Source organism: Zea mays, chromosome 1, assembly GCF_902167145.1.
Source record: "Zea mays cultivar B73 chromosome 1, Zm-B73-REFERENCE-NAM-5.0, whole genome shotgun sequence".
NCBI classification, from domain to species: Eukaryota; Viridiplantae; Streptophyta; class Magnoliopsida; order Poales; family Poaceae; genus Zea; species Zea mays.
This window is the reverse complement of record NC_050096.1, coordinates 15,856,475-15,872,728: the sequence shown is the minus strand read 5'-3', so window position 1 is coordinate 15,872,728 and position 16,254 is coordinate 15,856,475. Positions and strand designations below refer to the sequence as shown.

Here is a 16,254-nt window from a genome sequence, read left to right as displayed (position 1 = left end):
TGTCACGGGATTCTGAAAAGGTAAATTTTTCAGAACCAGTGCAGCGACTCGAGGCAGCCCCGCGCATGGCCCAACAGTGTCGTTAAGTACGACGGTCACGAGTCAGTCAGCCGTGGGAATAGGCACGACAGTTGGCGTGGTCATAGGCGGGCCGGCAGTAATTGCAGCAACAGGCGCACGGAAGCAGCGGTCCAACCGCTAATTAGACTCTGGTCCCACCTACAGGCTCGCATCCTCCCCTGAGGCGGGACCGGGGGCCACTGTCGGTACCCTAAATCAGGGGTACCCTCTCCTACAACATGAAGACACAGCGCCCATGCGACGTCTCCTAGCCACGCGGAGGACCGCGCCTGACCCCACCGGATGGGCAGGCCAAAGGGCGCCACGTGGCAAGGAAAGACACCACACCCCAGTAAGTCCGGACCACCACAGAAGGACACCGGACCCCTGTATACATACAAGTCTAGAGCCTCCGGGTAGGTCCGAACTCCAGCAGGGTCCCGGAACGAGAAGGACCCTGGTGTGTGCAGGGGTCCGGTGCTGACACGTGTGCGGGCCTTGCCCTCCACTTCCTACTCAGGCGGAGACCCGCTGCTTGTGGCCCATGACATAAGCTACCGGGCCGAACCTGACGAGAAGTCGTGCAGCCCCTGCATTTATTGAGGAAAAGATGTGTCGCCTGCCACTGCGCTGACGGGCGACATGCCCTCTCAGCATTTAATTCGTCCCGTCCCATCCGCTGGCAGGCGGCGTCAAGGTCATCCAGCAGGCGACGCGCCTGCTGGGTCTGTTGGCAAACAGTGCGCCCGTGCCGAGCGACACACTATATCCATCTTCTCTTCCGCAAGAAGCTTCCCCTGCACACCAAGGATACGCAGACCTCGAGCGCCAGGGCACAAGAAGATTGACTCGGCAACACACATTAGAGGATCCAAGCACTATATTCTTTATGTCCCTGGGCCCACATGTCGGGGCCCAGTACTTTTGTGCATGCCCCCCTTCAGCTATAAAAGGGGAGGCATACGACGTTACAAGAGAGGCCCTCAGACCTAGCTTTAGGCGGACACTCATAAGTTCATACAAGCTCCCAAGCAATACATCACACAGTGGAGTAGGGTATTACGCTCCGGCGGCACGAACCACTCTAAACCCTCACGTGCTCTCGTGTGTTGATCCACCAGCCTCGTAGCAAGCAAAACGATTAGGCCTCTCCTCTCTTTAGGATTTAGGGCGGGTGCAATCCGCCACCCGGCCGGGGAGATTTCCTCTCCGACAGTCACCTTGAAGATACCATACAACATTTTTTTTCAAATGCAGATTCACCAGATCGGTATGGCCCTTTTTTCATGGGGCAATTCCCTGTGTGCCATTGAAAATTATACTCATCCCTTGTGTGGCACTGGTCCCACATGTAATACACACACAAAATCCCTATATGTCACTCAATGGCACACAAGCGATGAGTATAAATTCTGATGGCACATAGGGATTTTTTTCTTTTTTCATTGTGTGTCTAGCATACCACAAACTACCAGTGAAATCCATATGTTTGGGTTGTGACTTGAGGGTTCTTCTAACACAGCGCATTACAATGCTATGTTAGGGGCAGTAGTAGTGTATTGGTCAATTTGGTTAAGCGGAAATAACAATATTTTTTAGAAAAAAAATCTTTTCCCCTGTACATGTTATCTTCACGCCAATGCACTGGATGCACTTATGAGCGCCCCTGCAACATTTGGATGCATATGACCTTGCTAAGTAGTCTCACTTGACGCATTTGGTCATGATGTTTTTCCCCGGTATATGGATGGCGGTCTAGTCTAAGGATTGATAGTGATCACTAGAGTGTGTTTGGCTTCGGGCTATCTCGTTTTGTTGGGCTGTGTGTCCTGTATGGAACAGAAGACGAGATATGTTTGTTTCAAGACTTTGTTTTATCTCATTGTAATGCACTTGATATTATGGAGGCAATCTTTAGTCTCCATCAACATAACATTTCTAGCTACTGAGTATATTTCTTCAAGCACTTTTCACATCTGGTCAACACTTATAATTGTATCAACAATGCTCGCAATTGTTGGAATCATAGAACTCAACATCCATGTTGCCACCAAAGAATTTATAGCATTTCAGTCCTTCCATTCAACACTTGACTTGTCCTTAGGCTCAACGATGGATCCGTTAATATAGCCCTTGAGTCTCCTTGTTTTCAATAATCATAATATTCTCCTAGACCATGCCAAATAATTTTTACCCCTTCAATTTAATCTCATTCTGTATCACTTCTAGCTTTTGAACTAATTCTGTATAAGCAACATTTTCTTTACTTGAAGATGGAGCATCATCCCTTTTTACCGACAACAATTCGACCAACTTGCCAAAAACTTGCTTAGTTCCTTAGTTTTCCCCATAGTGTACCAGCAATAATAACTAGTAAACTGACTTCACTCCAAGTAGTCAATTTTCGTCTTGCTTTTCTTTCTTCTTTACCTCAGCAACACACTTAGTCCTCTTTACTTCACAATAAGTAACAAACATGCCCGTAAGTATCTCTAGAGCGGCCTTCTCCTTGTTGCCCTCCCCGTTAGGCTTCTTCTCCGTGTTGGGCTTGGAGGAGATATTGGTGTCTAGGTGCACCTGCTTCAGCACCTTGAAGATGTAGATCTTGTATGTCTCCAAACCCTTCTTGCCCTTTTTCCTCCCCTCTTATCACTATCGCTCTCTTTGCCAACATATTTTCCCGCTAGGAGCCGCTTCTCCGCCTTGGGCTTCTTCCCCATGGGGCCTTCTCTATTGGGGCCATGGGCTTCTCCAATATAGGCCTCTTCATCGTTGGCTTCTTCTCCGTCTCCTTCGCCCCCTCTAGTACCGGCTCCTCGGTGACCAGCTCTGATACCATGTAGAAATTTTGGAAAGCCTCACTTTATTGTTCCCAGATACAACACATATATATACAAGATGGGCAAGGCCAACACGACCAATTCCTCTACCCCGCTTCTTCCCCTGATCTTTATTTTCCCTCTTCCCACCGGGTTCCCCTTTCTTGCTTGGCCGAGATAGAACCAGCGATGGCCCAACAAGATTTATGAATTATTTCACCGTAATTGATGAAAAATCGAGTTTTGGATCTTGTCAAATAACTCATCATGAAGGATCAAGGAACAACTCAATGCAACCCAGATTATGTGCTTTCGATGTATTCCAACTCCTGGTGATTGATCTAAAGAGAAGTAACTTAGGAATTAGGAATGTTAAACCTTTACATGCAAACCAAGTCTGTCACATGCTAGCTGAAGACTAATAAAAAATTGTAAGTTCTAGAAGAGATTTCAGATTTTTTGCTTGTGGCATTACCTTACAGACCAGGCGAATCCACATTGTTATAACTTAGGGCTACAATCCTTGCACAGAAATTTGTGAAATTACAATTGAAGGAATAGAAACAACATCACCAATTTGGCAAGCACAAGCAGTACAATTAAGAGCAGTAAACCTTCAGGAATTAAGAAATAGACCATCAACTTATATCGCCTCATGGAATGCATAGACTGCACTACAAAAATATTTTTGGCAGCTTGTAGTTTTGAACTGCTAGGTAGTAGTTGAGACTTGAGAGCAACAACATTCAAACAGACCACTGAATTGTATAACCTTAGTATATAACTTCAAGAGACAAGAATGCAGTTTGTTTGAACAAACAATGAAGCAGCAGAAAAGTGTTTTGCTACATCTCAAATTATGCATTTGGAAAGACCCTTTGAATCTGTATGACTATACATGGTTTTTTTACTTCCCGGATATGGTACCCATCAAATGAATCAATCAAATAGGAACTCAAAATTTGGAAATTAATGAAGTAACGGATTCTAGCTACATCAAGTGTTGCTCGTTAAAATTTTGTAGTGTTATGATGCTACTCCACAAGGAAAGTGCAGGGCTTCAAGAACCAAAACATGCTGCTGGAGCTCCCTTCTGCATCACATGCTCTTGTATTATTCATATCCTTAACCCCAAAGGGTTGCCTCACAGCATATTTTTTGCTCTCCGGATCCTTACTGTTACTAGGGGTCCCCTTCTCCTAAAGAAAAGGAAAATAAAGTATAATTAGATAACTCCATGATCAACTTCAGATAAATACCTCATTGGTAATGGTTGGGCACAACAGCCCTAAAACTATACAATCACTGTGTTTGCCTTTTTGTACAGTACAGAAAGATGTATGAGATGCACAACTGCACAAGCATCTATGATAGGATCATCCACAATGAACATAAGATAATTTGTCGACCCTATTTGAGACTATCCACAATGAGGCTTACAATGAATACCAGGTTATGAACAAGCATAATTATTAGGATTTATAGAAAATATGCTTTGTCAATTCGGTAACATCTCCTCATGACCTGCGCTAAATGATGCTAAATATGGAAGGACGCTACTTCTATACTAAAACATCTCAGCTGCATGACCAGACTTAACGGAATTGGTCCAAAAAAACACACACAAGACCTTTATTAATCTTTCACATGGTTCAACATGTTTAGTTTGTGAAAAGTATGGTGAACTAGGGGGTACGCCAATTTAGCTCATCGTAGGATTTATTAAATCATCAGGGGAAGAAGCAGTCGTAGCCAATCGTTTATTTTAGAGCAGAAGTCACTCTTATGTATTCTTCCATACTAAGATCTGTAAAAGTGGACCATGCTTTTTGTGAACATTACATGCCCTTGAAGAATTCGAAGTCCTAGAAATGAAGAAAGTGAAAATTCACCAAGTAAACACTATGGTTTAAAGCCACGGGCATTGAGTAAGAGTCACCTTCAGTGGGTTCTTGAGTGGCGATCCTGCTATGGCCGCCCCTCCAAGCTTAACATTCTTAATGCGGTTCGGCGATGGGGATGGAAACCGCTGCGGAGTCGGCGGTGTTGCCTTCACCTCCTTGAGCACAGAGGGAGACCTTGGCTTCCCTGCTTCCACCTTCAACCCCACCTTCTTTCCCTTCCTTTAGAAACCAGCGTCGGCGTCGTAAGCAACAATCAGTACAACCTATATACACATAAGTTTGCATTGCGATGAATATTTGCAAATTACATTGGGCTTGGACTCTTTTTCACTCTTTCTTGCGTCGCCACCTCCTTCACGATCTCTGCGGGAACTGGATTGCTGATGAAACTGTCAGGGGCATCAGGAACCACCTTCTCCATCAAATCGCTCGGATTCCTGCAGGAATGAAACTGTCAGGGGCATCATAGCGACAATCCGACAATTGAATTCATGCATTCCATCGACGAGGCAAGAGTTACATACTTACATCGGGTTTAAGCTGTAAACCTCCTGTGTGTCTGTAACGGGCCGGCTGCCGCCAACCATCCGCTTCAGCTCATCGTAGAACTCCGAAATCTGTCCAAGTATATCCTTTCCAGAGAAGAGATTCCTCGCTGAGAGAGTGCTCTTGAGCTGCCTCGGCGGGGCGTGCTTATTGAGCAGCGCCTCCTTCTCAGCGTTGTCCGGCCGCTTCTCCGCACTGGACTTAATGGTCTCCTTGGCATGCTTGTTCCACCGAGGGGCACCGAACGGCGGCCTACTTGGCCCCTGCCGTGGGGGCGGCGTGGCCAGCGAAGGGTCCTGGTTCTCGCTGTCCTCCTGGAACCTCTTCTTGGGCGCTGCCTTTAGCTTCGGCGGCGTGGAGGCGGTAACGGCGCCGCCGCCCTGCCAGTTGAGATTGCCACTGCCGTCCCTGAGCAACGCACGAAGGGGGTGAGAACGTGATTTGATCGAAACGGGCGCGGCGCGCAAAGAACACCTGAATTTGATTGGTCACCTGAGGCTACTGGCATTGGCGTCCCTTTCCACGAACGGCAGCATGGCCGAAACCGATCGCAGCAGCTTGCCCTGTTCCGATGAAGAAGATGCGTGAGATGAGGGTTCAGCTAACCCGTGGAAGAAAAAAGGGCCGCGAGAACTCAAGAACAGAAAAGGAAGGCAGACCTTGGGGCTGGGGCTCAGCTTGAGGAAATCGTCGGCCGTCTTCGGATGCTGGCAATCTGCAGCTCCGCAAATCAATAGATCAGCACCCGCTCGTTTAGAAGCAAAGTTCCAACGTTGCAAGAGAATTCATTCCCAAGGAAGCAAGTAAGAAGTAAAGAACCGGGCTCATCCTTGACCCGCCGATCAGCGCGCACTGCTTTGATTTGATCTCCTCGAAGTCAAACCAAGCGGGGCCAACCAACAGGCAACAGGAGCATCGCCGTCTTGTGCGCCTGTGAGGGGGAGCCAAGAAGCGAGCGGGAGGGAAGGGAAGCGTACCGGGGCGGCAGAACCAGGCCTCGTCGTCGACGGCGGCGCGGCCGGCGTTGGGGTCGGTGAGGTCCGCCCAGTGCGGGGCCTCGATGTCCTCGTAGGTCTCGTCGCGCACGTACCGTGACACCACCCTGCTCCAGTCGATGTCCTTGGGCTCCATGAACTCCATGCCGTCCTCCCCTTTGCTCCCGCGCGCTCCCCTCTGTTATCTCCTGCGTCCTGCCGTGCGGGCGCGGTGGAGGAGGAGCCCCGAGCGATAGAAAGAGAGGGATTGCTTGGTCGCCGCTCCTCCTTTGTCGCACTCGTGAGACGTGCCGGGGCACTGGCGAGGGCGAGAGCCGTTGCGCGTGTTATGTGTGAGCAGAGGCAGTGCCGAGGGAAGGGGAAGACTACCCGCCGACCCGGCCCGTTGGCTCCCGGGTCCTGGCCAATTTTCGACCGTTGGACGTCACCGATACAATAATGGCGGTGACTCACTGGAGAAGGAGCCCACATTGATCCTTGCGACACGGCCAGAGCCCAGAGGTACTGACTGGCACTGACAGGGCAGCAGGCTTGGAGCAGGAGACATGGCACAGAATGGTCAAAGCGTAGGATTCTGTGTCTATGGAACGTTCCACTACACAACCATCACGCCGGCAGGCGTCAGTCACCTGAGACGTGACTTTAGATCTAAAGCAGGCAGAAATGTACCCAAAGATACTAAGTAAAGGTAATTCAACGATAGAAATATCAGATATGCCATTGTCCTGCCAAGTGAACGGGAGTCGGGAGTTGAGTATCGAACAGCAGAATAATCAGTTGGAAATACAGACAGTTGACTTTCACCGCTCCCTCAATATTGTCCTAATAATATTAACCAACAGCCTAAGAAATACAGTACAAAAGAGTCACGCCTATCATACATCGAATGTTCTCAATATAGACGAAGCTGCTGGCCAGCCTACAACAATTTCAGAGTTTAACGTGACTACTGGGAAGGGCAAAATCATCTGCGCGATGAAACCCAGCTGCGCCCACCAGCACTGGCTGTAGTCTTCGGGGGAGGAAACATGCTTATGTCGGTTGGGGCAGCGGGTTGGTCTTCAACCACAAGGACCGCCCTAGCATGGCTCTACCATGAACAGCCATGTATGAAGCATTCAACCTAAGATTGCAGGAGAAAGAGGACCATGGATTAAAGAAACATCTCTACAGAAACAACAGTGTGAAGGGCAATGTGACAGATCTTACTTGTCAACATCAGGTATGTTCATTGGATCATATGGCTCCTCCTTTTGCTCCATGCCTGGATGGCTACCAGCAACAGAAGTGGCGTCAACAGTTCCCTCAACCTGCAAGATTGTGGGATTTGTCAAATATGGAGAACAGATTTTGGCCAGACACGGATAACATATCGTCAGTGCACTATGAAACATGAAAGGTCATGAGAGGTATGCACCACAAATCACTTCATTGGTGTACTTATGTCGAAAAAAAAACAATGGGAGCATGTACAAGGTCCATACAAACTTCCAAGATATCTTAGCAGAAAATAGAACAAGACAAAATAATTGTAAATCTACAGGCCCAAAATCTATCCTTCAGCTTTTCAATATGGTGGATTATATAATTCACAAGGATGCAGTTTTCTATGTCTGGTTTAACAAAAAAAATGACTCGGCCGTGTAGGGAAAGACCTCCCTCCCGGTATTATATTAAGAGACCAAAACATGGTCCCAACCGAGAAAATCCCCGAACCCTGGCCACCCATCACCGCCCACTTTGCAACGGCTCAGCCGAAGGGTGGTGCGCAGGACGTAACCCGGGAGCAGGCGGGGCACAGCGAGAGAATTTTTTTTAACCAAAGCCAGAAATTCGCTCCCGAGGGAGATCGAACCTGGGACCTGAAGGTGCTACTCGGAAGCCTTAACTATTACGCTAGAGACCTTTCGCTATGTCTGGTTTAACGAAAGTGTGCATTGCATGGTAACATAACTCGGCAGGAATTTAAGAAATTAACAAGCTTCAGGTGTCCACAACTTACTGATGAACACGCAAGTGCACAGCACAGACACTCAGAATTAATATATATAATAATGTATGTGGATGAAAATCCTTGCCTGTTGGGGATATTGGCTATATCCTGCATAAGCACCATAAGCGTATGACGGATCCTGAGCATATCCATATGCATCATACCCATAGCCATAGTAAGTGTTTGCCCACTGATTTGGATCTGCTTGCTGACTCCACACAGCTGATGAATCCTGCATATGTGGTTCCATGCGATAATAAGTGACAAACATTAGCTTCCATTAGATACAGAAGATATGATAACAAGAAAAATGAAAATTCAGGGCGAGTTATAAGAAAAATGAACAAATACTGCTGAGAACCTAATACTATATCAAACAAGCAAAAAAAATGAAAATTCAGGGCGAGGAGCTATAAGAAAAATGACATACTGCGGAGAAATTAATACTATATCAAATAAGCAATCCCCTATCAGCCTATCTACCCAAGACAGCATAAGAATACTATCATATGGCTCTCATTAATTCTCAATTCCAAGTGTTAGCGGTTAGCACCAATCGAAATCTTCTTTAACATGCTTATTGGTGCAAAATAGCCCCACATCAACATAGCGTCATCCGCTTGATTCCACCACGTATAAGGCTGAAGAGATCTATTGAATGCTATAGGTATAGGTTTGTGCGGTAAAATTTCATAAGACATACCTGTTTACTCGCAGGACTTCGGCCCCATGAAAGCCGAACAGCTTGTTGGCCAATCATTGTGCCATGAAGACGTTGTACTGCCTCTTCAGCTGATGCCCTGTAGTGGTTACACACAATGGTCACCCTAACTTTTAATTACTTAAAGAAAAACCTCAGTTTATCCCCTCCCTAGACCCTACTCATGTGGGAGCCTCTGGCATTGAGTCTACCCCTTTTTAAAGAAAACTTAGATGCTAGTAAAGAGGCGTTTCATCATTAAATACATCTACTTTTGCAGAGGGGGTATATGAAAAAATACGATAGATACATATACATATTCATGTGACATCAATTGTAAAAAAAATCCCTTGTCTACTGAGTTTTCAATGGAAAGGAATGGTAATACTTCAATGGAAAGGAATGCTAATACTGCATTGAAATATGAAATGTCCTTAGTTCTTCTTGTAAAGCATACATGTCCCAAACATCCCACTACAGGCATACTTATTTCAGAATGTTATGACATTTGGGTTGATATGAATATAAACTAAACTAGACACCATAAAGCATTGGGCAACTATTACACAATGAAATGTTCAGTTGGAGGATGGGAAACCCTAACCCTAACTCAGGGTTGGGAGTTGTATTAATAGACCAACTGACCAAGTTGTTGGATCTAGCCCATTACACAGGGGTATGACAGTAATTACAAGGGGCTAACCCCAAATCCCTAAACGGTTACTCTAACACCCACCGCAGGCTCAACTCTATCAAGTACATATGTTGAGACTAGACCGAAAATCGGTGAATACACTCGATGGTAGCCCCTTGGTGAAGATGTCGACAAACTGCAGCGTGGTGGGGACGCTGAGAACCCGAACATCACCAGCAGCGACACGCTCGCGGACGAAATGCAGGTCGATCTCCACGTGCTTCGTGTGCTGATGCTGCACGGGATCGATGGAGAGGTAGACCGCGCTAACGTTGTCGCAATAGACGAGGGTGGCGCGCTGGAGGGGGTTGTGGAGCTCATGGAGAAGCTAGCGCACCCAGGAGGCCTCTGCTGCGTTGTTGGCCACAGCGTGGTACTCGGCCTCTGCGCTGTAGCAGGAGACAACGGGCTGCCGCTTGGCAGCCCAGGAGACGAGGTTGGCACCGAGGAACATGGCGTAACCGGAGGTGGACCGGTGAGTGTCAGGACAGCTAGCCCAGTCAGCATCGGTGTAGACCACGAGCTACGACGTCGGGGAGGGTTGGAGTAGAAGGCTGTAGTCGAGGGAGCCGTGGAGGTAGCGCAGGATCCGCTTGAGAGCGGTGAGATGAGGCTCCCTCAAGGTGTGCATGTGCAAGCACACCTGTTGGACGGCGTAGGCGATGTCAGACGTGGAGAAGGTCAGGTACTGGAGAGCATCGATCAGGCTCTGATAGGACGTTGCATCGGCGACTGGGGGCCTGTCGTCCTCAGAGAGCTTCGCCTGAGTGTCGACAGGCGTGGAGCAGGGCTTGCAGTCGAACATGTCGGACCGCTCCAGGATGTCAATGGCGTGTTGGCACTGGTGGAGGAAGAGACCCTGAGGCTGACACTCGGCGGTGATGCCGAGGAAGTGGTGAAGAGGCCCCAGGTCCTTCATCGCGAACTCCCGCTGAAGGGCACCGATCGTGCGTTGTAGAAGGTCGGCGGTGGATGACGTGAGCACAATATCGTCGATGTAGAGTAGGAGGTAGACGGTGTCATCGCCGCGCCGGTAGATGAACAGGGATGTGCCCGACTTGGCCTCGACGAAGCCGATGGAAGCCAAGTAGGAGGCGAAGCAACTATACCAGGCCTGCGGCGTCTGCGTGAGGCCGTACAGGGAGCGGTTCAGCCGGCACACCAGATCCGAACGAGCGGAGTCGACGAAGCCAGTGGGATGGCTGCATTAGACAGTCTCTGTCAAAGTGACATGGAGGAAAGCATTCTTGACATCGAGCTGATAAATTGCCCAGTCCCAGGAGAAGGCGAGGGTGAGAACGACCCAAACGGTGGCGAACTTGACAATGGGGCTGAAGGTCTCGTTGTAGTCGACTCCGGGGCGCTGGGTGAAGCCCCGAAAGACCCAACGAGCCTTGTAGCGGTCGAGAGAGCCATCCGAGGTCAGCTTGTGGCGAAAAATCCATTTGTCGGTGACCACGTTGGTGCCTGGTGGACGCGGCACCAGATCCCAGGTGTGGTTGGCCAGCAGGGCCGCACACTCCTCCATAGCGCAACGCCAGTGGGGGTCAACAAGGGTGGCGCGAACGAAGGAGACTGGGGAGGCATCCGGAGGAGCGTCAGCCGCTAGGATCAGCCGATCGACGGAACGGAGAACGCCGGCTGCACGGCAAGTCACCATCAGGTGGGCGTGCCCGGGGTCGCGATGGATGGCGACTGGGTGGTACACAGGAGGCTCGGTGCGAGCCGGCGGGTCGTCGGGAGCCGAGGGAGTGGCCCGCTCGCAACGGTGGTAGACGAGGGTGGGGTCGGCGAAGCGAGCCGCGCTCGTCGATGGGGCCGGTTCGGCGAGAGCCGAGGGAGTGGCCCACCCGCGCGGTGGTAGATGAGAGTGACGGCCGAGCTGGCAGGCATGACAGAGGCGCTCAGAGGAGCCCCAGCTGCTACAGGAGATATCTGAGCGGCTGGAGAGCTGGGACATCACGTCACGTCCAAGGTGACCGAAGCGACGATGCCAGATGGTGGAGATGGTAGTAGTGGCAAGAGCAAGGGGGGAGACATGCCGATGGGGGAACTGGATGGCAAGTGAATAGGGTAGAGGGGGTCGGAGATGTCAAAGCGAGCGAGCACGACATGAGTGGGAAGGTGTTACATGGTTAGCCCCCAGGGATCAAACTCTATAGAACAGTGGTTGTCACTAGTGAAGCGACGAACTGAGAGAAGGGGATGAATCAACTGGGGAGCAACAAGAACTCTGTTAAGGTAGAAGGGTCCCGGAAGAACCGATGCACCTGCTAAGGTGACCGGGACGGTGGAACCGTTCCCCACCATGATAGAGGGAGGATGTGAGAGGTGTGGAAGATGGTAGTGGGACAACAAGCTGGTGGTAGGAGTGGTGTGGAAGGAAGCTTCGGAGTCGACCACCCAATCGGTGGGGGAGAGAGGGGTGGTAAAGGCACTAGGTGCGAGGAGCGAGCCAGGGGAGGTGCTCCGATAGAACCACTAGGAGGGGAGGGAGACAGCAAGGTCTCGAGCACCAAGGAGGTAATCACAATACAGGGGAAAACAAGCGGTCCAGGCACGTGGCGGCCCGCCTGAGGGTGGATCTCGACACAGTCGCGGGAACGGGGTTCATGGCCTGATTGAAGGCCACAAAAGTGCCATGGACAAGCTAGCCGTAATGAAGGAGGACGTGCATAGCGATCTCGACGAAACTGGGCGGAGCCAGGAAGGAGGGGGTGCCGGCAGCCAGTGCAAAGGCGTGGCCAGAGAAGTCGGGAGCCGCGGGAGCAGTGGAAAGCACGGGAACCGAGGGGGCTGCGGCCATAGGAGCAGGGCCGAGAACGCCAGTGGGTGAGATCGCACCGCTGGGGAGGGTGGCCGCTGAGCAAATGATCGGTACAGGCGGCGGCGGGTCAAACGGGACGGCGCCGAAGGAGTAGATGGGGACCGCCATGGAGGGAGCAGCACAGGGGGGCTGGACCACGACAGGCAGGTAGTCGGCGGCGGGGCAGAGGGCGCATGGGCATGCAACAACGCGCGAAACGGACGGCCGCGCGAGGAGGCTCAGCCTCGGGAGCACGTCAAGGCGCGGTGTGGGCAGAGGCGCGGACCGACAAGGAGGAGACGGCGCAGGGCGGGCTGGCTGGTACGGCAGCGCTGTGCGACCAGGGTGCGGCGCGCCTAGGCGGGGCCGGTAGCCTGGAAGAAAGCAGCTGGTGGAGACAGGGCGGCCCGACGAGGGTCGGGTCAAAGGTGGTCGCGAGCAGAGGTCACGAGCAGCGTCCCGGCTCTGGAGAAGCCCGGTGGCAGAGAAGAGGAGCAGACCGGTGGAGGGGGTAGGCCCTGGGAGGACCGTTGGGGCGTCCTGGCGGCGCCAAGCGTGCGAGCGCAGGGAACCGCGCACATGGGTCCGGGCGACACGGACCAAAACGCGGGGCCACACGAGGACCTCGCCTAGGCAGGGAAGAGAGTCGTCGACTGGAGGTCGCCTGGGAAGCAGAGGTGACGGTTGAGGGGTGGGTGGAGGGGAGAGAAGACTGGCTCCGGTACCAAGTTGGAAGATGGGAAACGCTAACCCTACCTCGGGGTTGGGAGTTGTATTAATAGACCAAGTTGTTGGGTCTGGACCATTACACAGGGGTATGACAGTAATTACAAGGGGCTAACCCCAAAACCCTAAACGGGTACTCTAACATGTTCCTATAGCACTTACCTAGATGCATACTGTACAAAACCACATCCTTTACCAACAGGAATTTTCACATATATAAGTTCTCCAAACTGTACACATATCTGCCTCAGCTCATCTTCTATCACATTTGGGTCCAAATTCCCAATAAATATCTGTAAATGTATGATATATCCCAAGGTAAGTGGCATAGTCAACACTCAACAGAATAACTGACAGAAATATGGTAGGGACTTGTACCGTAGTGTTTGTAGGATCACTGTCAGGGAGAACTGCCTGGAGCTGAGGCATTGCATACGCTGTTGCTGGATACACCGCTACACATTTAACATAAGAAGACAGCTATAATAAATCCACGAAAAGAAACATCAAGAAAATGAAGAATCTCCCACAAACAACACAGTACATTACAGATCATCTTGTATTACCTTTAGCAGCTGAATACTGAAGCTGAGAGCCAGTGGATTTCTTAGGTATTGCAGCACTTATCCGCATAGGTCTCGTTGAACAGTACACACCATTCATTTCTGTCATTGCACGGTTCTTTTCATTTTCATCTGCGAACTTTACAAATCCATATCCTTTAGATCTCCCGGTATTTGGATCCGTGACAACCTTAGCACCTCTAACAGATGAATAGTTCACTCGGAATGTTTCCTGTAGTAAGTAATCTGTGACATCAGGTGCCAGGTCCCCTACGAAAATCGAATGATCAGATCCTGGATCAGGGCGCCTCTCACCAGAGCTGAAAGAGGCCCAATTCAATCTGAATGTGTGTTCAGTTCCAGGCATCTGTGTGCCATTGTAAGTCTGGAGAATTTTCTCAGCAGCTTCATGTGAAACAAACTCTATAAACCCATAACCCTCAGGAAGGCTTGTTACTTTGTTGCGTATTATTTTAACAGATTGTACCTGCACTTCCAGGAAATAAAGGTCTTAACACAATGAGTTCAAAATGTACTCTCCAGTGCAAAGCGCTCAACAAACTCTACAACACAATCTATGCTTAAAGGTATAGTAGTAGTTTTGATATTCAAGAAAAGTAGAAAAAAATATATTCTAAAAAACATACTTCGATCATCAGCTCAGTGTCCCCTCCCCCCAAAAAAATGAGGCAACCCAATCACAGATCAGACATGCAGCTACAAAATGATTTCTGTATAAACTCAAACAGCTGTCAAGTAATAAGTTTCACACAACTTTTTATGTGCTGAAGTACCCGATACTTAAATAATTTTTTCTTAATTTTCAGAAACTATCAAACTATGAGTAATGTAAGTTCACAATAGTATCCTACCAATGCTGCTTCAAACAAGACCAAAACAGCGCAGTGCTTTACTACAATATCCCTAGAAGACTCATTGATACAGATAAAATAGGTCTATATAGCATTACACTCACCTACATGCAAAAAAAAAAAAACTACAACTGATATTGCGACAACATATTCCAAAAGGCCTATGTGGATACTGGATACCTTCACTTCTCAGGTAATTTTATCTGTCGAACAATAGCACACACTTGTACTTCAAGTTAGTTAAGTATTTTACACCCAAATATGCCTGGACAATATTCATGGACAACCGTGTGGCTACTTTCACTAGAGGACCATCCATTGAAGCAAGAGGTTACTTTCACTAGAGGACCATCCATTGATGCAAGAGGAAGCATGAGACCGCTTCAATTCACAATTGTTTGGGTCAGTTTTTCAAAACCAAGAGGCTGGTTCCACAAACCACAACCCTAGGACCATGAAACCGTTGTATTGCTCAGAAACCAAAAGGACACGCGTAAGGGCACGGTTGCCAATCTATGTATCTACCCTAAAGCCGGAAGAATAGCAGCGAGTAGTCCACCACACGTGGGCAAGTCGACCTTGATGCATCAGCGAGAGCTACTTTGAAGTACTAACTCGCATGAATTCACCCAATTCCCAGCAACGCAACCGCTCAATCAAACATTGAGACCAATAAACCCAGCTTAAAATCACCGAATTTGGACGGTGCACCGGCACCAAACGAACCCTAGCAAGAAACATCTGCCTAATCGGCGCGCAAGGCATGGTTTTGGGGGGGCACAGATCGAAGGACGTCGCCTACCTCCCCGGTGTGAGCGAAGCAGCTGTAGAGGTAGTTCTCGTCGGTCCAGTACTGGAGGTCGCCGATCCACAGAGTGCGGACCTCCTCCAGGCTCGTAGGCTGGTGATACGGCGCCGCCATCGAGCAGCGTGAGGCTGCTTGGGGGTCGGAGGCCGGTTTGGGATTAGTGCGGCCGCTTGAGGGTGCTCTTCTTCGTCCCTTCCACGGTCACGCTGCTTGGGCGTCGGAGGCGCCGGGCGCGGAGGGGACGAGGCGGCCGCTTGATTTCTTGAACGCTTGCTGCTGCAAACAGGCCCGTGTACGACCACGGTTCGATTTGTGCTCGCTGATGCAATCTTAGAGCATCTCCAAAAGCTCCCCTAAAGTCTCCCCTAAATCTATTTTTTTGGGAAAAACACAAAAACATGTCTCCAACAGTTTCCCTAAAGTGTCCCCAACTTTTTCATAGCCCTTAAAACTCCCTCATTTGTAGCTACAAATGAGGGGTTTTTTGGGCTCTCCAGAAACAAACTGCTGCTTTAAGGGATCTGTTGGAGAAAGGATTAAAATTTACCCCCACTTATTATTTAGATGTCCCTTAAAACTGATTTTGAGGAGTCGTTTTATGGAGAGCTCTTGGAGATGCTCTTACAGCATGAGAAACCAGTTTTTATCTTCTATAGTTAGGAGAGGTGAGTTTACTGATTTTTAAGAAACTGAAAATCTAATTTTTATTAGTTAGTTATCCGTGCGTTGCGACGGCTCACAACAATACCTACGTAAATTATCCATAAA

The 16,254-nt window shown here is 49.4% G+C and overlaps 2 protein-coding genes across 3 annotated transcripts; both read right to left on the bottom strand.

Annotated features, from left to right (window-relative positions):
* Positions 1-3,687: 3,687 nt before the first annotated feature.
* On the bottom strand, positions 3,688-6,665 carry LOC100304387 (uncharacterized). 2 transcript variants are annotated; one of them, NM_001165823.1, is made up of 7 exons: positions 6,307-6,611; positions 5,989-6,044; positions 5,822-5,892; positions 5,312-5,737; positions 5,092-5,220; positions 4,819-5,002; positions 3,688-4,078 (listed from the first exon to the last, which is right to left on the bottom strand). In NM_001165823.1, the coding sequence occupies exons 1-7, from the start codon at positions 6,467-6,469 to the stop codon at positions 3,914-3,916; spliced, it is 1,194 nt and encodes a 397-aa protein (NP_001159295.1). In that variant the 5' UTR covers positions 6,470-6,611; the 3' UTR covers positions 3,688-3,913. The 2 variants fall into 2 exon arrangements, with proteins under 2 accessions (NP_001159295.1, XP_008681429.1); XM_008683207.4 differs by lacking the exon at positions 3,688-4,078 and adding an exon at positions 4,097-4,744 and having other exon boundaries at positions 6,307-6,665.
* Positions 6,666-7,003: 338 nt separating this feature from the next.
* Positions 7,004-15,826, bottom strand: LOC100285821 (uncharacterized). Its single transcript, NM_001158711.2, has 8 exons — positions 15,481-15,826; positions 13,810-14,293; positions 13,622-13,698; positions 13,406-13,536; positions 9,021-9,117; positions 8,403-8,549; positions 7,534-7,634; positions 7,004-7,447 (listed from the first exon to the last, which is right to left on the bottom strand). The coding sequence occupies exons 1-8, from the start codon at positions 15,598-15,600 to the stop codon at positions 7,357-7,359; spliced, it is 1,248 nt and encodes a 415-aa protein (NP_001152183.2). The 5' UTR covers positions 15,601-15,826; the 3' UTR covers positions 7,004-7,356.
* Positions 15,827-16,254: the final 428 nt, after the last annotated feature.

Excerpts from the sequence above, each read along its gene's own strand:
- LOC100304387 (NM_001165823.1), bottom strand. The coding sequence starts at position 6,469 with ATGGAGTTCATGGAGCCCAAGGACATCGACTGGAGCAGGGTGGTGTCA. Across the intron at positions 5,893-5,988 it reads AGCTGAGCCCCAGCCCCAAG|GGCAAGCTGCTGCGATCGGT; the intron begins GTCTGCCTTCCT and ends TCATCGGAACAG. Across the intron at positions 5,221-5,311 it reads GTTTACAGCTTAAACCCGAT|GAATCCGAGCGATTTGATGG; the intron begins GTAAGTATGTAA and ends TCATTCCTGCAG.
- LOC100285821 (NM_001158711.2), bottom strand. The coding sequence starts at position 15,600 with ATGGCGGCGCCGTATCACCAGCCTACGAGCCTGGAGGAGGTCCGCACT. Across the intron at positions 13,537-13,621 it reads GTGATCCTACAAACACTACG|ATATTTATTGGGAATTTGGA; the intron begins GTACAAGTCCCT and ends ATACATTTACAG. Across the intron at positions 9,118-13,405 it reads TTTGTACAGTATGCATCTAG|GGCATCAGCTGAAGAGGCAG; the intron begins GTAAGTGCTATA and ends TAACCACTACAG.